General features: G+C 44.3%; 1 protein-coding gene across 1 annotated transcript in view; it reads right to left on the reverse strand.

Annotated features, from left to right (window-relative positions):
• The window catches only part of TDRD9 (tudor domain containing 9), a 109,867-nt gene that overhangs the window by 38,708 nt on the left and 46,458 nt on the right, over nt 1-24,701 (reverse strand). Inside the window, 12 exon segments of the mRNA XM_055304236.1 lie at nt 1,407-1,460; nt 2,169-2,213; nt 2,497-2,560; nt 2,633-2,696; nt 2,782-2,947; nt 4,020-4,151; nt 5,000-5,097; nt 9,513-9,617; nt 12,904-12,961; nt 14,676-14,760; nt 14,913-14,967; nt 17,716-17,780. Coding sequence (XP_055160211.1) covers nt 1,407-1,460; nt 2,169-2,213; nt 2,497-2,560; nt 2,633-2,696; nt 2,782-2,947; nt 4,020-4,151; nt 5,000-5,097; nt 9,513-9,617; nt 12,904-12,961; nt 14,676-14,760; nt 14,913-14,967; nt 17,716-17,780 — 991 coding nt within the window.

The following is a 24,701-nucleotide window of genomic DNA, read 5'->3' on the forward strand; positions in this document are numbered from 1 at the left end:
ATTTATTAATGAGAGACACAGAGAGAGAGAGAGAGAGAGAGAGGCAGAGACACAGGCAGAGGGCGAAGCAGGCTCCATGCAGGGAGCCCGACGTGGGATTCAATCCCAGGACTCCAGGATCACGCCCTGAGCCTAAGGCAGGCGCTAACTGCTGAGCCACACAGAGACCCCTCCTAAAATTGATTTTTAAAATAAAAATAAAAAAGGGGGGGGGATCCCTGCGTGGCTCAGTGGTTTAGTGCCTGCCTTTGGCCCAGGGCGTGATCCTGGAGTCCTGGGATTGAATCCCACGTCGGGCTCCCTGCATGGAGCCTGCTTCGCCCTCTGCCTGTGTCTCGCCCCCCGCCCCATCATAAATAAATAAATAAAAATCTTTTTAAAAAATTAAATTTTAAAAAACCTCTAACTTTACACTTCCCCTAAAAAACCTACACAGTAAGACGGACAAACCAAGCCAAGAGTAAGTTCTCTGAAACTAAACCAGACTAAGCATGTGCAAACTGAGCAGTGAAGGGTTAACTCACAGCAGGCCTTGAGATATCCACACCCTGCTCATTCCAAAGCCGTGTTTGGTTCCTGGGACAAAGCCTTTCAGCCCTTGGAACATCCTGCCTCAATAATGTCCTGTTTGCCTGAGGCATTGGGGCTGACTAGTAGTTCCAGGAGCAACAGGATTTATGGTGGAGGCACTGTTGCCATGTAGTACCCGTGTGACCTCTGGAGAAGACAGCAACTAAGTAACTAGGGTCAGCTATGTGGGCGCCCTAGGCCTACATAACCACCCTCACATAAAATCCTGGACACTGAGGTCCAAGTGAGCCTCTCCGGTTGGTAACACTTCACAGGTGCTAACTCCCATGGCTGCTGGCAGAGCTGGCCATGCCCACAAGCCTGCAGGGGAGACAATGGGTCCTTGCATATTGGTGTTATCTGGACTTCTCCCCATGTGCCTTTCGCCTGTGCTAATCTGAACCTGTACCCTTTGTTATAATAAACTATAACCATGAGTAGAATAGCTTTTCTGAGATCTGTGAGTCCTTCTATCAAATCACTGGGCCTGAGGATAGCCTGTGAACACAAATATCTAATCAAGAATCACAGAGGACAAAATACACAATATTCAGAATAAGGAAATGATGTTATCCCTCTTGAAATTATAATACTAAATAAAATGGATTAAATACATATAATCATATATACAGCTGTAGAGATGTACTGCATATTATACTTAAACATAAATATTCATGAATCACAGAATACAAAAACTGTATCATAAATATGCAACGTGTACACAGACCCACCCCCCCACCCCGGAGTCAGAGCATCCTGACAACACTGCATACCACAGGCACTTCACACACCTGGATGCACCATCTTTATTCTCATCCACAGAACTCACAACTCACCTCTCTGATCCTCTTGATCTGAACGTAATGTAACCGCCCCCAGTCAAGTTCATCCTTTAAATAAATAATACTCCCTGTTAATTCACAAATTAGAGCAAATTTGGCTACCATAATACATCTGCGTCACCCAAAAACAGATGTCAAAACGACCAGAGAAAAATCATGGCTAACTCTTTAAAAGGAAACTTTAACCTTAACGCAGATAGCTGTTATAGGGATGCCTCTAGGCATGGCAAATTTAAACACACAAACCCATCAACAGTCTTTTGAATCTCATCAGTTTAGAACAAAACCTGACAGGAAAAAAAAATGAAGGCCTACTGTTGAATTCTTGTAGGCCTATTCTCTAAAGCTTAGCTGACAACACCTAGAGGAAAGGTTTCAGGGTTCTTAGGAACAGACACCTCCAGGCTCCCAGCTGCAAGCACTAAGCTCTGGCCGCCCAGGTGGTTCCTGACCCTCTGGTGGATCACGGGGACTCAGAGGTGGACGGCCAGCCACACAGCGGGGCTCTGCCACAGGCTGGGAGAGTCACCCTAGTAAAGGACCGCTGCCACCAGAGACAGGCTTTTGCCCCAGGACAGCCTGTTCACTGTTATGGCCGCTGGGCTGCTGCTCTCTGGAGACAGGCTACAGGGGCCTCAGCTCAGGCCCGGCACTCTCCTGTGTCACCTGCAGTGATCAGGCCCAGAGAGAGGGGCCACAGGGAGTCTCCCCAGATCCCTTACAACCAGCCACAAACAGAAGAAACAGACAACCAACCTTTGGATGGCGCAGTTCTCCACTCTGTCGGCAAGTCTGCCAAGTCTAAAAGTAAATGACCCAGTTTCAAAACATTTCATTAAGCTAATTAAAAATTTTTAAAGTCTAATTTCAACACATTTTGACCACTGAAAAGTTACAAATTTAATTTTTTCCAATCAACTTCATAAAACTGGCCTCCCACCCCCATTTACTTCTTCCAACATGGTCTGTTCCATGTTGGATATCAACAAGCCTCACGATGCTTCCAGCAGAGACAGGGCTATGGTATGAAAATGTACTAACAACCTATGGTAGCCGTTTCCTCATTTGCACAGAGAAAACTTACCTTAAATGCCTCAACAAGTGCAATACAGTCACTCTTACTATTGCCAGAGAAATTCACTTTGTTCCTATTAATAGATAACAGTGTCATTCCATATCATTAAAACAAAATGACTTTTAAAGATAAGAATGTCATGTACCTGTATCCATCAAGATGCTGCCTAAAAGGCATCGCAAAAAAATTCTTCAAAGAAAGAGCTGCCGCTAACAACACAAAAACAAAGATGAGGCAAGATCATTCAAGTGGCATTCCACAACCCTTCCAGCGGAGTTCTGTACACTCACTTACCTATAATAAGACACTCATCTAGACATCCAAATACGTGTCCAAGAACTATGAGTTTACCGAGTTGTTGATTAACAGGAAGCTGGGCTAAAACTCTTCCTAAGAAGGTCAGTTCACCATCATGGGGGTTCTCATCTTCTCTCTGCCCACTCACTGCAAGTGCCCCCACCTTTAGGAAACAAATTAGTCCCGTTAGGAAGTACTGACTTCTTCTTTTTCCCTTAAGGTACCGACTCTAAACAGGAAATAAAGACCAAATTCCAGTGATTAAGATCCTAAAAGACATCTAAGTTGACTTCTGAAAAACTGATGCTACAAAAAAATTTTTTTTAATTTGCTTCTAGTAACTTAGAATACATTTTATTATTTTTTTAAAAGGGGGACACTGCAAGGTAACACTCAAAATACTCCCACAAAAGTCTACTTCATTTACAATTTAACAAATATGGCATGCATGATATGAAACCAAAGACCTAACTACCACATCATGGTGGTCACAACTCAACTTATTTACCTATAGGGAGAAACCTCCTTAACTTGACAAAGTGTATTTCAGAGAAACTAATACAGGAATCAACAGCAAAATGCCAGAGCATCCCCAAGTTCAGGGCTAGCAGCAGAATATCTATAGCCCCATAAAGAGGTATGCAGACCAAGGCCCAGGGTGCAATCAGCAAGTGTGCAGAGTGTGAGCAGGGTGTAGAGTCGAAGAATCGGAGGAGGCAAAGCTGTTTCCAGCAAGAGAAGGAAACAGCTCCAGTATGGATTGCACACAGAAGTGCAGGAAAAGAGTCAAGGAGCTGACGGGCACCACAGGCAGATGTGGCCAGGTAAAACTGCCCCAGAACCCCCTCCAACACTGCCCTTTATGCTCGTCCCACATGGCCTTCGAAGAAGAAATATGCAAACGCCATTTGGCATTCATTACTTTAACATTTGCAAAAAAGTATATTCAAGAATAACCATTGCATCCCATCCTACACCTCTCTTCTCCCAGTGCACAGCAGGCAGGCAAAGCCCTGGAAAGCCTAAGGGCCTCAGCAAGACAACTAACTAAAGTAGGTCAATGACAGGTATGAAGTCTGCAGTCAACAATGAGGCATTACACGTTTTCAAGCAAATGCTGATTCTTTTATGATAATCAAAACACTTTAAAGATACCCACACATTATGAGACTTCTAAAATTTACCCAACAAAATCTTAGCTTTTCCCAACACTGATGTACATCAGACGCACGTACCTCCTTTAGTAAAAGGATGGTTCGTTCAATATCACTCAGACTAGGTGGAGAAAGGGCGGTTGCCAGCAAAGCTCTTGGTTCACCCATGTCCAGCAATTTCACTTTCAATACTGTGCTTCCTAAGGGACAACGCTGAAAAAAGCAAAAATTGAGAAATAAAATAAGGAAATAATTAACCTACCCACATGACTAGTACTTCAGACACAGAAGCAGAAGAGAGGAGAGAAAAAGAGGGAGACAGAGGGTGAGAGGAGGAGGAGGAGAGAGACAAAAGAAGACACAGATAGGGGAGGGAGGGGAGACAGACAGACTGGGGATAGAGAAGATAGGGGGGAAAGAGATGGGGGAGGGAGAAGAGGGGAGAGAGACAGATGGGGGAGGGAGGGGGAGAGAGACAGATGGGAAGGAAACAGGGAGAGAGACAGTGGGGAGGGAGAAGATGGGGAGAGAGATAGATGGGGAGAGAGATAGATGGGGGAGGGAGAAGATGGGGAGAGAGATAGATGGGGGAGGGAGAGGGGGAGATAGATGGGGATGGAGGGGGAGAGAGACGGAGAAGGGAGAAGAGGGGGGAGAGAGAGACACAGATGCGGGAGATGCGGGATGGAGGGGGAGACAGATGGGGGAGGGACAAGGAAGAAAGAGGTGGGAGAGGGAGAGGAGGGAGGAGAAAGGAGGAGAAAGATAAAGCAGAGAAGGGGAGACAAAGAGGAAGCAAGCAGCCAACCCCACAGTCATGAGCTGTAAAGGGGCTGAGGAGCCCACGGACACGAGGAACCACTCCTCCCATGAGAAATGTAACATGCATGTGAAGTCCCAGCACAGCACCTGGTGCTCTGTAAACAGCAAACGAGCACTGTGATTAAAGACTAGTTTGGGCAGATGATGATTTTTCTGGAATCAAAATTATAAAACACTTAAAATTATATTACTTAGATAATTCAGTAAAGCTTGGTCTATAAATGACCAGAGTATATTACCAGCATCTCTGGAATGACATGGTCAGGGATGGAGCTGTCCCAGAAATCCCTGTGGACCAGCCTGTAACAGTACCCTTTAGACACTCGTCCCGCGCGGCCTGCACAGGGGAAACATCCAGTGTTTTGCATTAGTCACTTTAACACTAGCAGAAATATATTTAAGAATCACCATTAAGTAAGAAGGAAACCTTTGTTATCTGGTACCAGACCAGGTCAGTAAATGCTTTAAAACAAGTTAGTGTCAGAAGTCATCCTACACAGACTCGGTATCTGATGTCTAGTCGGTGATCTATGGCATTAAATCCAACGCATTTTTTTTTAAGATTTTATTTATTCATGAGAGACAGAGAGAAAGAGGCAAAGACACAGGCAGAGGGAGAAGCAGGCTCCATTCAGGGAGCCCGACGCAGGACTCCATCCCGAGACTCCAGGATCACGCCCCAGGCCGAAGTCAGGAGCTCAACCGCTGAGCCACTCAGGTGTCCAATACATTTTTTTTTAAGATTTTTTATTTATTCATGATAGAGAGAGAGAGAGAGAGAGAGAGGCAGAGACACAGGCAGAGGGAGAAGCAGGCTCCATGCAAGGAGCCCGATGTGGGACTCGATCCTGGGACTCCAGGATCACGCCCCGGGCCAAAGGCTGGTGCTGAACCGCTGAGCCACCCAGGGATCCCCCCAATACATATTTCTAAAGAAACCAATGTTGGTCCTGAGATGGCATAGAAATTAAAACATTTTAAACATAAGACATTTTCTACAAATGCAAAGCTCATACTAATAAAAACACCAAAATATAAAGTTGGTGGGAGTGGGTGTGGCTCCCCCACTGACACGGCTGTGATAGGACACACGCGCAGGCTGTCACCATCTGCCTTGGGCTTTTCCACCAAGGCCCCTGCAAAGACAACCATCAGGACAGCTGCTTCACATGAAATGGAGGCCAGGGCCAGGCCTGGCCCTCACAGACCACATAAAATGACTCTTCTCTTGTAACTGTATAGGTTGTGAAGCAGAAACTCCTTTTATCCTAAAACATAATAAAATATCCCACACAGAGAGAATGGGTCAAGGGGGAAGAGTGTCCTTAATAAATACCCAGCTTTACAAAATGAGGCAGCCCAAGGAGGTTCTTTCTTTCCTCAAACTTGGAGTCAGGAAAGATGGAGGAGGGGGTCTGGACTGGCGCTCCTCACCCCCACCTGTCTCTCCTGGTAGATACCCTCACCACCAGGAGTCCAAGGGAGAGTCCATACTTCCAGCGCTGCCATCAACCTACCCTGCACTGTATCTGCACATGACAGGGCTGTCTAGGTAGAGAACTCCAAGGTAATGACTAAAAACAAAAGTAAAAACAACTCCTAGAACCAATTAGTGAATTCAGCGAAGTCACAGGATGTAAGATCAACACACAGAAGTCAATCACATTTCTATACATCAGTAATGAACACGTAAAAACTGAAGTTAGAAATGCAATGCCGGGGGCACCTGGGTGGCTCAGCTGGTTAAACAACTAACTCTTGATTTTGGCTTAGATACTGATCTCAGGGTTGTGAAATTGAGCCCCATGTCCGGCTCCATTCTGGGCATGAAGCCTGCTTGGGATTCTTGCTCTCCCTCCCCTTCTAACCCTTCCCAAGCTCACACTCTCTTTCCCTCTATAAAATAAATAAATATTTTTTAAAAATGTGATTCTGGGGTGCCTGGGTGGCTCAGTCGGTTCTACCTTCAAGCTCAGGTTATGATCTGAGGGTCCTGGGATTGAGTCCTGCATTGGGCTCCCTGCCTCTCCTCTGCTCCCTCTGCCCCCTGTTCATGCTTAATGCTCACTCACTCTTGAGCACTAAGCACTTTTAAAAATAAAATCTTTTCTTTTTTTTTAAAGGCAATGCCATTTATAATCATGCCAAGTAAAATTATACTTAGGATCTGTATGCTGGCAACAACACAATGATGGTGAAAGAAATGGACAAGCTAAATAAATGGAGACACACATTGTGTTCAGGGATCGGATGACCCAACATAAACACACCCACACTCCACAAACTGACCAACAGGTTTAACACCATTCCTACCAAAAGCACAAGATGATTTTCTTGGCGACCCAGACAAGTTCATTTTAAAATTGACAGGGAGAGCAAAGCAGAATAACTACAACAGCTGTGAAAACAGAGGAAAAGGCGGGAAAAATCCATATGTTTGAGGTAAAGTCTCACTATACCCAGTGCACTGCTGGTGAAGGGACAGACACTTCCACCAACAGGATGTCACCAAGCACCCAGACAGACCCCCACATCAGCGAGCCCCATGGACACTTCACAAGGTGCAGAAGCCACTCAGTGGGGAAAATTCAATGATGCTGGAGCAACCAGACATCCACAGGCAAAGAATGAACCTCACCCCAAACCTCACACCTTTTACAAAAATTAGTTTAAAGTCACGTTAGTTCAAATGGCCACAAAACATTCAGTGAGAACACTCTGAAAAGAAAACACAGGGGAAACGCCTTTGCAAGCCAGGGTGAGGTGAAGCACTCCAACAGGTGACATGCAAGCACAATCCACGAAAGGAAGAAATGATACACTAGACTTCAGCCAAATTTAAAACTACTCTCTTTGAAAGAGCCTGGAAAGAGGATGAGGAGACACAGTACAGAACAGAATTTGAGTAACACGTGCAAACCACACAGTAACAGCTCACACAGGATTGGTATCACAGGTGCACAGAGAACCCCCAAACTCAACAGTCAACATGCACACAGTCCAATTGTAAATTGGGCAAAGACACGAACATTTCTTTCCAGACATTTCTCTGGAAAGAAACAGATGGCGAATAAGCACAGAAGAGCCGTCACCTCTACCGACACAATCACAACAAGGCACAATACTTCTTCAGAAAGGCCATGGCAAAGAGCAGCGGTGTCATGACAGGCAGGCAATGACATCTGGTAGGACCATGAAATGGTGAGGCCACCACGGAAACAGCATGGGGCAGTTTCTTACAAAACACATGCTTACACATGCTGCTCCCTGTGTTCCCTTGGTAATTGCACTCCCAGGCTTTTATCCCAAAGAACTGAGAACTTATGTCCACATAAAACCTGCACATCAATATTCACAGAGGCCTTCTGTGTAACTGCCAAAAACCAGCGATACGGAGATGTCCTTCCAGGGGCGAGTGCACGAGGGGATGCTGCAGCAGCAGGACTGCTGACACGGTGGCAGCCTGGACGGACCTCAAGGAGGTTATGGTGAATGAAGAAAGCTCATTTCAGTAGCTGCCTGCTGCATGACTCCATACATACGATATCCTCACCATGGGAGGATGCCAAACAGACCAGTGGTTGGCAGAGAGCAGTGCGGGTGTGACTAGAAAGAGGCAGCACCAGGCAGCCCTTCTAGGCAGCGAACAGAGAACAGGTCTTGTGTTCTGACGGCTGTGCCGACATGGGTCCACATGTGCCTCAAACTGCACAGAAACACACACCAAAGCTCAGGATAAACCTGCACAATGCAGGCCTGGGGCCTGACTCCACTTCAGGCAGAGGTCCCTGCTGACAAGCTGGGGGACACTGGGGAGAGTGTTCAATGGACTAGTTTTGCTACTTCTTGTAGGAGAAAGAATTATTACAGAAATTTTAAACATACAAAAAGACAAAAGCTAAAACTCCTATAATCTCAAGACTGGCCCAAAGATAATCATGTAACACTTCTGTGTATTTATTTCTAGTCATTTTTTTCTGAGCATCGGTTGTTTGGGGGGGGCACTTCTGAGTAGGGAAGTACATAATACAACATCCAGTTTTTCCACGATGCCAAATGAGAAGCTGCTTCCGCCTGTACTTGAGGGCTGCTCAATCATTCAGTCTTGCTCCACCTCTGGGTGAGCAGCATCAGGGGAGGCAGCGGAGGCGGGTGTTAAGGACATGGGCCCAGGTAGAGCAGCACCAGCACTGTGAGCACAGCCCAGACCACCATGCCTTCTCTAGCTCTCAGCCACACCATTAAGTGAGGGTATTAACAGTGTACTGCAGCACAGGGTGGGATGAGGATCAAATGAGTTCACATCTGGGGCACCTGGGGGGCTCAGTGGCTAAACGTCTCCCTTAGGCTCAGGTTGTGATCCTGGGGTCCTGGGACTGAGTTCCGCATCGGGCTCCTGTGGGGTGCCTGCTTCTCCCTCTGCCTGTGTCTCTGATGAATAAAATCTTTTTTAAAAAAAATTAACTTTGTCTCTGTAAGTATCCTCTACTTTTTGAATTCACTGCAAAAACTGGTAGTGTTAAGATGAGCAGATGCTTGCCTGTTACACACAAAAACTGTCACCTAATTGAGGGGATGAGGGGAGAATCAGATTTAAATGAAGAGTCTGATGATATGAATTATTGTTGCTGAAAACTTAAAACTGGTTCCAATAAAGAAAATATCAGCAAAAGAGTAACAAATACAAAAAAAAAAATTTTTAGGCACCTGAATATGCCACCAATTCATTACCATGGAACACAAATGCCTTACCTTTTCTCTGATTACAACTGGTTTTAGAGGCCCAACTCAAACGCAGACTCTGATAATTCGTATCTTCATCACAAACCAGAGTTCTAGTCAAACAAAAATCTATAACTGTCATTTAAAAAAAGGAATGTAAACACCATGCTAACAAGAAGTAACTGTACAATAATCAATGCATAGTGACAGAACAGTATGAAACACACAGTCTTTAGCATCAGTGCACACACAGAAGCCTCTGGAAATGCACTGGCCCCTCCTTACTGCCCAGGCTCACGTTATTTCTTCTAAGGACTGGGAGCCTCTGGGCATAAACCACATAAGCCCTATAGACCCAACGTGCCACAGAAGAGCCCATGTGGACTGCACCAAGAGCGCATTGTCAGAGGGGCACAAAGACAGCAGCACAGAAGTGGCAACAGTGCTGGACTGCAGGGCTCCAATGGGGAAGGTGGGAGGAGGGGGTGGGCCACTGCTCACTTTCCCTGGGCTTTGGTGCCCTCCTCTGTGAGACCCAGCTGACAGAAGCCCCTCCAAGTCCCCTCTGGACAGATCCCCCCGACTGCAGAAAGCAGGCCATGCTGGCAGGCAGGGTGCCCTCTTCTCCCTGACCCTCACACGCTGAGCCTGAAGGAGCGAGCAGCTGGTGTCCTCATGGCCACTGCCTCCTGGAAAACCTCTGTCTCGTTCATTTCACCACCACCACCACCACCCCTCATCTCCCTCCTGGCTCCCTGGTCCTCACACCCTCCAACACCACTCCCACCAGAATTTTTAGTGACTTCCACGCCCACCAAACAATGCCAGGGCCACCCAGGATCCCAGGTCCCCGACTCCCTCCTCTGATCATCCTGTCCACTCCCCCACACCCTCAAGCAGCTCCTACCCAGGGCCACACCAGACACCAGCCTCACACTGATAGTAAGCACCCCTCTTACTGTGAACCAGAACTATCCTTCCTCTGCCTGTCTCCAGCCTACCCCATAATCCTTCACCCCTGCAGATGGCCCCACAATCTGCTGCCTCCTCTTCTCCCATCCCTGCTGACCTAACCTCAGCTACACACCCTGAAAGTATCCTCAACTCTGTGCCCACCCATTCTGATCTTCTCATCCAACCAACTGTGGCCCCAGCTGACTGCCGCTCCCCACCTCCGCTGCGCAGTCCCCAGAGCCAGAGGAGGAAAACCAATCAGGCCAGCAGGGTGACTGTCCCTTTTCCCTTCCTGGCCACTAGGCTCAAGTGGCCATCAGGGGACACAGCCTGTGCCATACCACCCCCCCACACACACACTCTTTAGGGTCTCCTCCTCAAACCCCTAAGGCATCCCGTTCTGACTACACACTAAGGGCCATGTCTCTGGCTCACCGGGATAAAGCAGAGGCAGTCAAGGACCTCATGAGTTCCCTCGGGCACCCACCCTCTTACCCTGGGTAAACTGCCCACACACACACAGAGGCCAAGCGCCCCTGCAAGGCCCCGTTGCATCCCCTCTGCCCTTCACAAGAACAAAACCACAGGAACCGGGCCGGGCCCTCTCCCCTGCATTGTCCTCTGTACCTTTCCTATCACCCAGGGAAAGTGCTGCTTCTCCTGTTGGTGCAAGAAATGTGTTCTCTTGGCTCCAGCTGCCCTTCAGCTATTTCTCTGTTCTCCTTTACAGCAAAATGCCACAGGAGTGCTGACTTCACTGTCTCCAGTGGCTCTCTCCTCCCATCACTTTGTGACCTCCAGCAAAACTGCTCTGGTCAAGGTCACCAATGACGTCCATATTACTAAATCCATAGCCAATTTCCAGTTTTCTTCAACTTTGATCAATCATCAGCATGACATGCTTGTCCAACCCATCTTCCTCAAAACACTTTCTGACTTGGTTTCTAGGACTTTGCTAGCTGCCCCCCCTGCAGCTCTTCATTACCCCCCATCTTTCAATACCAGAAATGCCTTCCCTGTGTACACTCGATAAGAGCCTGGCCATTCACCACTGACTGGTCACCAGGCCTACGCAGCCAACTACTACTGGACACACAGCAGGCATCTCAGCCTTATTGCTCAGTGTCTCCCACTAACCCACACCAGATCCCCCAGCACACCTCTCCAGTACTGGCCACTCCTTATGTCCCTATCACTGACATCCCACTGTAAACCACCACTGAGAGTCTTGCCCACCCTCCTCACTCAGCCCCTCCACCCCACTGTCTTCTGTTCATGAATCAACTTTAGGCAATGTCATCCTTATTCTAAAAATACTTTCTCACCAGCAAAACCTGAAGTCTTCACAAGCCCTAGAAGGCCCTGCATGACCAGGTACCCCTCCCCTTTACCTCCCTGACCTCTCTCCAACCACTTCCTCCCGGCTCACCTGGTCTAGCTCCCCAGCCTCCCTGCTCATTTCTGCACTTGCTTCACAGACTTTGCACTCTCTGTTCCTCCTGGAAACACTGCGCCATGCATCCACCCCTTCCCTGGCCACTCTGTTGACAAGTCAGGGGCCCTTCACCACTACTCCCTGCCCCCATCTCCTTCCTCCTATTCCACCATCAGTTTACACACTACATGTCTCTATTTTGTCTCTCAGTTACCCACCCCTGAAGGTGTCCTGAGAACAGAGACTTCTGCTTATTTACTATTTTTCCAGCACCTAGAATCATCCCAGGAATAGACACAAGACACTGTCATTTCCCGAGTTCATGCGTTTATCTGTCTAGCCATGCTGTCCTTGCTGCTCCTCAACCCATTCCCTAAGCCTGAACCACGTCTTCTCATGGCTCACTCCCCATTCCATTCAGATAGGATTTCCTCAGTGAGGTGTCCCATATCACTGTCCCAGTCACTGTAACCGTCTCGTGGACCTTCCTATGCAGCACTGAGCTCCCCTGAAATGGTACACACTTCTGCTTGCTCATTGTCTCTCCCACCAGAATGCAGCCCCCGTGAGACAGGGCTTGGGCTTATTCATCACTGTTCCCCCACCATCGACAACAGTGCCTGGCACATGTGAGGCTTTAAACTACGAATTAATGAACTTGGAAACTTCCTTAGTAAAGCCATCACACACTTGATCAAGGGCAAATACAGAGAACACCCAATCATGAGTTGCTCCTCTTCCAGTGACACAGGACCCCACACTAAGCTACCCTGAGTGACAGATGAGCTGAGCTCCAGCCCACCCCCCTCCCTCCTGCTGCAAAACTCCCCACTCAGGACAGCCCCAGGCCCCCCCAGAGGAGGAGAAGTGGTAAACCACAAGTGCAGGGAAATTGTATGAGCCTACTCTTCTAACTTCTCTCCTCCCAACAGTGGAAGAGATGGGGAGGAGGAAGAAGATCAACTCCTGAGAGGCAGATACACCGGCAAACATTACAGTTTACATTGTGGGGAAAACAGAGAAGTGTCTTACCATATTTGACATCTGGAACTGTGACAGAGCTCTCTGCAATGTTGGTGGACAGGATAATCTATCAAATACCAAAAACAAAGCATATGACATTCCTACTATGTACTGGAAACATTAGGCAGAAATTTTAAAAAAAAAAGTCAAGCTCAAAAATTTTAAAGTTTAATGTAAATTTTTAAATTAGTTGTTTTCCAGGATGCCTGGATGGCTCAGCAGTTGAGTTCTGCTTTCAGTTGAGGGCGTGATTTTGGAGTCCTGGGATCAAGTCCCACATTGGGTTCCCTGCGGGGAGCCTGCTTCTCCCTCTGCCTGTGTCTCTGCCTCTCTCTCTCTCTCTCATGAATATATAAGTAAAATCTTTAAAAAATTAAATTAAATTAATAGTGTTCCTATTTTCTACAAGATACAACTGATCAAGGATCCAGGAGGAGAGTGGAGGGAACCAGGGCAGAGTGGGCTCCCAGCTCTGCCCTACACCAGGGTGGGGCATTGTGTTACTTACCTCATTGTTTTCATACATACCATGCACTTAATAATAATGGTGCCCCCCCTCCCCAACAGGGTTGTTGCGAAGATCATAGGAATTAACAAGGGTAAAGTGCTTAGAACTGCTGCTGGCATGAACCAAGCGTTTAACAAATAGCACCTATTTACTTATAGCACTTGCACCTAGGCACTGCACCAGGCACTGTGCCACTTCTGTAATGTTAGTCCAGACACCTACTACTCTAATTAACCTTCCTAACTGCTCTGCATTCAAACAATAAAAGTTTAAGTCTCAGAGAAGTGATTTGCTCAATGTCACATGATGACAGGTGACAGGGATCCAAGCCATCTCTCTGTCCAGGACCACACACATGATCTCAACTATTACCCCTCTTCCTGGTATAATTCCTCGCACACAAAGCCCAGCAACACAGCAGGATCTTAAAAGCAACAGGCAAGGATGCCTGGGTGGCTCCGTCAGTTGGGCATCTGCCTTCAGCTCGGACAGATCATGATCCCCGGGGTCCTAGGATCAAGCTGCGCTGGGCTCCCTACTCAGCAGAGAGTCTGCTCCCTCTCCCTCTGCCCCTCCCCCTGCTTGTGCTCTCTCTCACTCTGTCAAATAAATAAAATATTAAAAAAAAAATGGAAGCAAGAAGCTAGGCAAAGACAGCTGCCCCAGACCTCAGACATGGGGCTTTAGGAGTGCTGGGACTACCCCAGGGGCAAAAAGCACAAGCAAGCTAACACAAAGAGGACCCGCGGGGCCTGTGACTGCACTGGACACCATGCAAGGTCCTGGCTACCTCCAGAAAGTCAGAACACTTGTACTGGAAGCAAGGGGGGTTGGGTTGTGCATTCCAGGTTCTGATCATCTCAATCAGCTCTAGAAGGGTTGTGATAAGACACTCCAATGGTCCACGCATAACCTGAGATTAAAGAAATCCTCTTTAACCAGGACTGAGAATGTGGGTGCTAACCAAATTCGCTAGCACAGTGCTGCAGGCACCAGAAGAGTCCCACAATCTGAGAAATATCAAAAAGTAAAAGGCATCAAAACCACTAGCAACAATGCTCAGAAGTTGAGGAAATTAAAAAACGTTAATCAACTTACAAAATAGAAGACAAAAGTAAACATACCTGGCTCATCAGGCAATTACATTCTTAGGTAGTAACCACTAGCTACAGAAAACATGATACAAATAAGCTGAAGCATTAGCATCCTTCTTGGAAGAGGCTCTAAGGAAAATGTACCTGAAGTGCTTGCAACTTGCCTCCGGGTTTCCTACCTTTCTGTACCCAGGAACTGGGCTTAAAAACACATTATTCTGTTCTTCTAAAGTCACACTTGAATGGAGTGGATAAACCTGTAACCTAGGGAACAGATTAATGAAATAAAATGTCCATGAAGAGTAGATATATGTGAGAACACACAAAAATGATTATTCACTGAGATGATCAGAATTATTTAAGGCAGAAACAACACAGTAATAAGTTAGAAGAAACAGAGCCCATTTGAAACACACCTTTTGTGAACCATGTTTGTGAGAAGTTCGTGCATATAGTTTATTTCACCCAGACCTGGGGAAGAAAAAAAGTAGGGGGAGGGGAAGAGATGTATTACTAAAAAACAACCTTTATATTAAAATAACATTTTTCAAAAAAAGGCCCTACCAATTCATGTTATTTGACCCTGTTATCCTCTCTGCCCAGTTACATTACAATTACAAATAAAAATGTACAATGACACTGACCACTAGTAACTCAAAAATATGGAAAAAAAAAAAAAACCTCCACATTCTTCCAGGGTTTTCCTTTCAACAACAGTGTCTGCAAGTGTGGCCATCTGAACAATTTTATATTTCTTTTTTACTTCCCACTGACTTTTCCAATTTTCCTATGATGAACATGTAACATTTTACTACCAGAAAAGTCATTTTTCTTTTTTCTTTTTTTGAAAAGTAATTTTTCAAAAGTCTTGGTCAGAGATACACTAAATTATCATTAGCTTAAAAAAAAAATGTCTAGGGGATCCCTGGGTGGCTCGGCAGTTTAGCACCTGCCTTTGGCCCAGGGCATGATCCTGGAGTCCCTGGATCGAGTCCTGCGTCAGGCTCCCTGCATGGAGCCTGCTTCTCCCTCCTCCTGTGTCTCTGCCCCCCTCTCTCTCTCTCTCTCTCTCTCGCTCTCATAAATAAATAAATCTTTGGAAAAAAAAAAAAGGTCTATTGATACATAAAGCTTTCATGTGCTTTTCCATCACCCTAAAGTATCAACCCTATGATGAATGGGTTGAACTGCATCCCCCAAAGAGATGTTAAAGTCCTAGCCCCCCACCCTCAAGAATAAATAAGTAAAAATCTATTTAAAAAAAAAAGGCAGGTAGTAGCCCGGGTGGCTCAGCAGTTTAGCGCCTGCCTTCAGCCTGGGGCGTGATCCTGGAGTCCCATGTCAGGCTCCCAGCATGGAGCCTGCTTCTCCCTCTGCCTGTGTCTCTGACACATTCTCTCTCTCTCAAGAATAAATAAAATCTTAAAAAAAAAAAAATCCTAGCCCCAGTTCCGGAGAACGTGACTTTATTTGCAAGCAGCATCATGGCAGACATAATGAACTAAGGTGAGATCATAATGGAGTAAGCAGGCCCTTACTTCAAAAGGACTGGTGTCCCCTACAGGGGAAAGGAGAGCGACAGCAACACCGAGTGTGTGCCGCGTGTTAACAAGGAAGGCAGAGACAGGAGGGACGCCAAGGATAGATGGAAGGTGACTATCAGAAGTTGCCAGAGGCAAGGGAGGACTCTACACAGACTCCCAGAGAGAGCAGAGCCGGCCAACACCTTGTTTTTGAACTTCTAGTCTCCAAAACAGTGAAAGAGTATGTTTGTAGTTTGAAGACTTACAGTTTGTAGCCTTTTATCACAGCAGCCCTACAAAACTAGTACAGAACTGTTCCCAAAAGATCATAATGAAATAAACATTTGTCAAACCTGCATTCACATAAACACAGAACAGAAAGACAACAAAGTAAACTGAAAAATATCATTTGTAAATATTTTCTACAATGCTAAGCAGTTAAAAGGTATTTACCTCATAATCATCACAGTTAAAAGGTATTTACCTCACTTTTTAAGCTAGGAGCACTGTAGCTCGCTCTGGTCAAACTTTTCCTTAGTATGCTATTATGCACGCAGCAGTCTTTGACAAATATTTATTGGGGTAAATACAACTCCACCCCACTGTCAGCTAACGGTTGTTTCCTGAGTCCAAAACTAATCCATACCAACCTAAGCAAAACATGATCGAAGTTGTAAATTCAAATGTTGTACCCCAAAATTATGTAAGTTACTTTTACTCAGGCTTTTTATTCTCTAAATCTACCAGCACATATATTCATATGATCGCTACCTTTCGACAACAAAAAAATGTGACATACTGACACATTTCACCAAACTATACCACTTAATTAAAAAAAAAACCAAAAATATCACTTTGAAAAAGTATTAACTTAACATAAATTAATCTTTACAGGTATCTGAAGAGCCAATTTTCCCAGATATTAAGAAACAGACACAAAGACTCTCCCGAGGACTCCTGTGGTGTCATAGTAACAACACTGTCATTTTTTTAAATTTTATTTATTTATGATAGGCACACAGTGAGAGAGAGAGAGGCAGAGACATCGGCAGAGGGAGAAGCAGGTTCCATGCACCGGGAGCCCAATGTGGGATTCGATCCCGGGTCTCCAGGATCGCGCCCTGGGCCAAAGGCAGGCGCTTAACCGCTGCACCACCCAGGGATCCCACAACACTGTCATTAAGTGAGCTTTGAATGTACACTGATGGCCATTACCTGACGTATGTAGCCATATACTTTAAATAGCAAATTTAACAACCAATTATCATTTTTTTAACAAAACCAATTATTTAATTGAAAATTTTGAAAGTGGTAAGACTCCCTTCAAAAAACTAAACTTGGGCAGCCTGGGTGGTTCAGTGGTTTAGCGCCGCCTTCAGCCCAGGGCATGATCCTGGAGACCCGGGATCGAGTCCCACGTCGGGCTCCCTGCATGAAGCCTGCTTCTCCCTCTGCCTCTCTCTCTCTCATGAATAATTAAATAAAATATTTTTTAAAAAATTAAACTCTTCGTGATCAATTGCATTAACAATACAAAGGTTATAGTAAGAGATCAAACTGAAAATCACACTGTTCATGTTCTCAGGGTCTAAAAAGACTAAACACTCACAGTGAACACCATTTTCACAATACAGGCTGGACATAAATGCAGCCTCCAACCGACATTAGAATTCCAGGTCACACGTATGATGCTCACCTGGCAAAAACACCAACACGCTGCTCCGCTCCAACACAAACTGGGCACCCGACCAGGTCTTGCTCCTGTTACAGATGGGAAGCCTACAAACGTTAATCTGGGCAAACATAGCCACTGCTGTTCCAGAACTTTAACAGTGCAGGTTTCTTTTTTTTTTTTTTTTTTTTTGGAGTTCAATTTGCCAACATATGGCATAACACCCAGTGCTCATCACATCAAGTGCCCCCTCAGTACCTGTCACCCAGTCACCCCAACACCCCCGCCCACCTCCCTTTCTACCACCCCTTGTTCGTTTCCCAGAGTTAGGTGTCTCTCATGTTCTGTCTCCCTCATTGATATTTTCACTAATTTTATCTCCTTTTCCCTTTATTCCCCTTCACTATATTTATATTTCCCAAATGAATGAGACCATATAATGTTTGTCCTTCTCCGATTGACTTATTTCACAGTGCAGGCTTCTGATCACAAAAATCTCTTACAGACCATCCAATATAATATTCGGTCTTGTACATAAGAAAACACAGAGGCCCCAGGGAATGGCCCCACAATTGATAGGGGGCCCCAAGCCCCTCAACTCCCACTGTTTTCACCTATTAAAAACTGATTATCTGCCAAACTTCCCCTTGAAATTCAGCTATTGTAATCCAGATTCTCAAAATAGAACACTTCAAAAGTAACTACAAGTACAACTTAAACCATCAGCTTGCCTTTCCACTCCCGCCAAAATACTTCCTTTGCATAAAATCAGAACTTTGATTCTCTGCACCCTGTAAGCTCTTGGCAGCAACAAGACAGATGCAGTCCCTGCTGTTTGTAGCTCATGTTCTAGCCCGAGAGACAGACAAGACACAGGCAAGTAAATCAGGTGCCTCCACTTTAGCGGGAAGATGGCTGGCAGGAACAGACAAGAGGCCCAAAGCCACCGTGTTGTGCTTATAGTAGCTCACCCCACATCCCTTCTCCTCTGCACTTACTGTTCCCAAGCACAGCCTGGATCCTTTCTTCACTCCTCCAAGAAATAATAAAGACTAGAGTGAGAAGTAATAAAACAGAGAAAGTAAAACAGAGAAAAATTAACAAACCCCAAACCCGATCTTAAGAAAAAAAAAAATGAATGAAATGGACAAATCTTTACCTACTTAGACCAAGAGGAAAAAGAGAAGATTCAAAATACTAGATAGAAAAAAAATTAAGAAATGAAAGAATACGCTACTACTGACTTTTAAAGAAACAAGGAGGTATATAGCAGACAACTGCATGTCCACAAAGTAGACACTGACATGAAATGGGACAGATTGCTAAAAAGACACAAACTACTGAAACTGACCCAAGGAAAAAAGACATCTGGATAGACCTATAACAAAGGAAGAGATTGGACTGATAATTTCAAAACTACTCATAAAGAAAGCCCAGACCCCAGTGACTTCACAACTGAATTCTACATTCAAAGAACTGATACCAATTCTTCACAAACTTCCAAAAAAATAAAACATTTCCCAACTTATTTCATGAGGCCAGTATTACTCTGACACCAAAATCAGACATAGACATCAAAGAAAACCACAGATCAAGATCTCTGATAAGTATGAATGCAAAAGGCTCAATATAATACTAGCAAACCAAATCCAGCAACATAATGAAATAATGATATACCATGACGAAGTGGGATTTATCCAAGGGATGCAGAGTTGATTTAATAATTAATGTAATACATTATATCAACAGAAGAAAAACAAAAAATACATCATTATCTCAGACACAGTAAAAGCATTTAACAAAATCTAATACTCTTTCATTAAAAGTCTAAAAAAATAATAGGGCAGCCCAGGTGGCTCAGCGGTTTGGTGCCGCCTTCGGCCCCCGGCATAATCCTGCTCCCTGCAAGGAACCTGCTTCTCCCTCTACCTGTGTCTCTCCCTCTCTCTCTGTGGCTCTCATGAATGAGTAAATAAAATATTTTTTAAAATAACATAAAATAAAATAATAAAATTTAAAATTCAACAAACGAGGGCAGCCCTGGTGGCGCAGCGGTTTAGCGCCGCCTGCAGCCCGGGGTGTGATCCTGGAGATCCGGGATCAAGTCCCACGTCAGGCTTCCTGCATGGAGCCTGCTTCTCCCTCTGCCTGTGTCTCTGCCTCTCTCTTGCTCTAAATAAATAAATTAATTAATTAATTAATTAATTAATTAATTTCAACAAACTAGAAATAGAAGTGAACTCCCTCAGCCTGACAAAGGTTATCTACAAAGAGTCCACAGCAAACATCATACTTAAGGGTGAAAAACGGGCTGTCGTCCCTCTAAGATCAGGAACAAGACAAGAATGTCTGCCCCTCCGCTTCTGGTGAGCACTACTTTGGAGGTTCTAGGGCAATCAGGCAAGAGAAAGAAATAGAAGACATCCAGACTAGAAAAGAAGAAATAACATTATCTCTGTTCATAAACTACATGACCTTGTATACAGAAAACTCTAAGAAATACTACTAAAATAAATGACTTCAGCAAGGTTGCAGGATAAAACATCAGTATACAGAAATCAATGGTCATTTCCTACACTTGCAATGAACTATCCAAAAACAAAATTTAAGAAATAATTTCATTCTAACGTCAAAAAGAATAAAACAGGGATCCCTGGGTGGCACAGCGGTTTGGCGCCTGCCTTTGGCCTAGGGCGCGATCCTGGAGATCCAGGATCGAATCCCACATCGGGCTCCCGGTCCAGGGAGCCTGCTTCTCCCTCTGCCTATGTCTCTGCCTCTTTCTCTCTCTGTAAATAAATAAAAATTAAAAAAAAAAAAAAAAAAGAATAAAACACAGGAGTAAGCTTAACAAGGTAAGTGCAAAACCTACACTTTGAAAATTACTAAACATTGTTTAAAATGATTTTTAAAAATCTAAAAGAGAAAAACGTTCCATGTTGGAACACTTAATATTGTAATAGTTAAGATGGTAATACTCCCCCAAAACTGATCTCAAGACTCAACACAATACCTTTCAGAGTCCTGGCTTCTCTGGAGAAATTGACAAGCTGATTCTAAAAATCATACAGAATTATAAGGGACTCAGAATAGCCAAAATGATCCTGAATAGGAATAAAGTTAGGAACACCCATACTTCTAATTTCAAAATTATTTCAAAGCAATGGTAATCAAGTTCGTGTGGTACAGAAAAGGGTGCCAATGCTATATATCATGGGGAAAGAAGAGTCTTTTAACCAACAATGATGGGACAAGTGAAATAGCACACATGCTAAAGAAGGAAGCCAGAGGAGATCGCTGGGTGGCCCATCAGTTTAGTGCCCGCCTTCGGCCTAGGGTGTGATCCTGGAGTTCCAGGATCGAGTACCACGTCAGGAGCCCTGCGGGGAGCCTGCTTCTCCCTCTGCCTGTGTTTCTGCCTTTCTCTCTGTGTCTCTCATGAATAAATGAATAAAATATATTTTTTTAAAAAAAGGAAGCCAGACTCTGACTTCACACATACACAGAAATTAACTCAAATACTTAGGACCTAAATGAAAGAGCCAAAACTATAAAACTCTTAGAAGAAAACAGAGGTAAATCTTTGTAAGCCTGAACTTGGCAGTGGATTCTTAGCTATGTCACCAAAAGCATGAGCAACAAAAGAAAAATCAGACAAATCAGACTTTACCAAAATTAAAAATTTTGTGCTTCGGGATCCCTGGGTGGCGCAGCGGTTTGGCGCCTGCCTTTGGCCCAGGGCGCGATCCTGGAGACCCGGGATCGAATCCCACGTCAGGCTCCCGGTGCATGGAGCCTGCTTCTCCCTCTGCCTGTGTCTCTGCCTCTCTCTCTCTCTCTGTATGACTATCGTAAATAAATAAAAAAAAAAATTTAAAAAAAAATTTGTGCTTCAAAAGATACTAGCAAGAAAATAAAAAGATAACCTGAAGAATGTGAAAAAAATATTTGCAAACCATGTATCTGGTAAAGGGCTTGTACCTGGAATAAAGAACTCTTACAATTCAATAATAAAAATGTAATCCAATTAAACATGGACAAAGGACTTATGTCTCTAAATATAAATGCATACATCTTTAAAGAGGATATACAAATGGCTGATAAGCTTATAAAAAGATATTCAACATCATTTGTCATTAGGGAAATGTAAATCAAAACCACAGGGTAATACCACTTCATACCCACCAGGAATGCTGGAAACAAAGTTCAGACATCAACCAGTACTGGCAGGGATGTGGAGAAATAGGGCTATAGTGTGAATGTAAAATGATAACAGATGCTCTGGAAACCAGTCTGACAGTTTCTCAAATGTTAAACAGTTTATTGTACGACCCTGCAATTCCACTCCTAGGTTTATACATAAGGAAAATGAAAATATACATCCACACAAGTACTTCACATGAACTTTCATAGCAGTATTCATAAAAGCCCAAAGGAGAAAGAGAATCTAATATACACAAGTGGATCAACAAAATGTGGTATATCCATACAGTGGAATTATCAGTCAGCCATAAAAAAGAATAAAGTACTGATACATGCTATAATATGGATGAGCCATGAAAACTTACAGTAAGTGAAAATTTACAGTAAGTCACTGACCAAACATCAGATTCCATTCATATGAAAGTCAAGAATAGGAAACCTACAGAGATGGAAGGTTGATTAGTTGGTTAGAGCTGGGGGTGAACAAGAAGGCTGAGGGAAGAGAACAAAAGGGTCAGGGTTCCTTTCTGAGATGACGAAGAGGTTTTAAAATGGACTGTGGTGAGGAGCACCTGGGTGGCTCAGTGAGTTGATCGTCCAACACTTGATTTCAGCTCAGGTCATAACCTCGCAGTCCTGAGATCGAGCCCTACCATTGGGCTCCATGCTCAGCAGTCTGTTCAGATTCTCTCTCCCTCTGCCCCTTCCCCCACTCGCACACAAAGCTGTCTCTCTAATAAATAAAATCTTAAAAAAAATAAAATGGACTGTGGTGATAGTGGCTCATATATGTGAATATACCAAAAATTGCTAAATTGTAAAGTTTAAATGGGTGAATTATATGTTACGTGAATTATATCTCAATAAAGCCATTTTTAAAATGAGGGGGAAGGGTGCCTGACTGGATCAGTTAAGCATCCAACTCTTGATTTCAGCTCAGATCATGATCTCAGGATCGAAGATCAAGTCATGAATAGGGCTCCACACTAGGCTTGGAGCCTGCCTAAGATTCTCTCCCCTCCTGCTCACACTCACTCTCTAGAGAAAAAAAAAAAAAAAAAGTCGGGGAGTGGTGGGGGCAAAAAGGTGAACAGGAAGGCAAAGAGGAAGTTCCTTGTTTGCCACAAAGCTAACAGGTAGAAGTCAATGACCATTTTCTTAAGCTAACAAGTATCAGAAGCCTATGCAAAGAAAAAGATGACAGGCCTTATATAAAGATACGTAATAACAACAGAACTATAAACATTCCCAAATACCAAGAAAGAATTTTATTTTTTTTTCAAGAAAGAATTTTATTTATTTATTTATTTATTTATTCATTCATTCATTCATTCATTCATTCATTCATGAGACACACACACACACACACACACACGGGGGGGGGGGCAGAGACACAGGCAGAAGGAAAAGCAGGCTCCATGCAGGGAGTTAGTTGCGGGGACTTGATCCCGGGTCTCCAGGATCACGCCCTGGGCTGAAGGCGGCACTAAACCGCTGAGCCACCCGGGCTGCCCTTCAAGAAAGAATTTAAAAAAAAAGAAAATAAAGGAAAAGGCCATATAGTAAATATGACACACCTGAGACTAAACACATCTCTTATCATTAAATACTGATAGATCAACTCAATAAGCAAAAGAAAAAGATTTTCAAATGGTTCACAAAGTAATCCCAACTCTACTACATGCAAAAGACACACTTAAACATAAGCAATTCAAAAAGGAATGAAAATAGGGGTACCTGGGTGGCTCAGTCAGTTAAACATCTGCTTTCAGCTCATGATCCCAGGGGTCCTGAGATCGAGCCCTGCATTGGGCTCCTTGCAGGGAGCCTGCTTCTCCCTCTGCCCATGTCTCTGCCTCTCTCTCTCTCTCTCTCTCTCTCATGAATGAATAAAATCTTTTAAAAATATATATATGCCACATGATCCAGCAATCACACTCCTTGATTGATATTTACCCAAGTTGAAAACATAAATCCACATGAAATCTGCACACAGATATTTACAATAGCTCTATTCATAATTGCTCAAACCTAGAAGCAACCAAGATGTCCTTCAGTAGATGGAGAAATAAACTGGGGTCAATCCATACGATGGTGCTGTTTGTTCAGCACTAACAAGAAATGAACCATCAAGCCACGAAAAGACATGGAGGAAACTTAAATACTTATCAGTAAAAGTGAAGGAAGCCAATCTGAAAAGGCTACATATTTTAAGATTCCCAACTACGTGGCATCCCGATAAGGGCAGAGGCAGTAAAAAAAACCACTCTGCAGGATATCACAGTGGTGGATACATGTGATCATACACTTGTCAAAATCCATGAAACATACAACACCAATGGTGAACCCTAAAGTAAACTATGGACTTTGGGTGAAGATTGGTCAAACAAAACAAAGGTACTACTCCATGCAAGATGTTGGCAACAGGAGACGCTGTGCATGTGTCGGAGAAAGGATATCTCGAAACTCTAATTTTTTCAATACTGCTGTGAACCTGAAACTGCTCTAAAAAAAATAAGTCTATTTAAAAGGAAAAAAAAAATCCATGAGTCACTGATATTGAAAGAAAGAAGAAGCAGGGTAATACAAGGGAAATTCCTCTTTATAGAATAATCTCAGGGAATAAGAAAGAACAATCACATTAAACCACCATGTGGTAGGATCATCAGCAAATGCTCACACTACTGGATGAAAGGCTGTCAGGTGCCATAAGAGACACCAATGTTCCTACTCCGTGAGCCCGCCGAACCTCAAGCAAGATCAATGAAGAGAAACCCCACCTGCTCACAAAAGTCAAACCACAGATC

The sequence above is a fragment of the Nyctereutes procyonoides genome, unplaced genomic scaffold, assembly GCF_905146905.1.
Source record: "Nyctereutes procyonoides isolate TBG_1078 unplaced genomic scaffold, NYPRO_anot_genome, whole genome shotgun sequence".
Taxonomy (NCBI): Eukaryota; Metazoa; Chordata; class Mammalia; order Carnivora; family Canidae; genus Nyctereutes; species Nyctereutes procyonoides.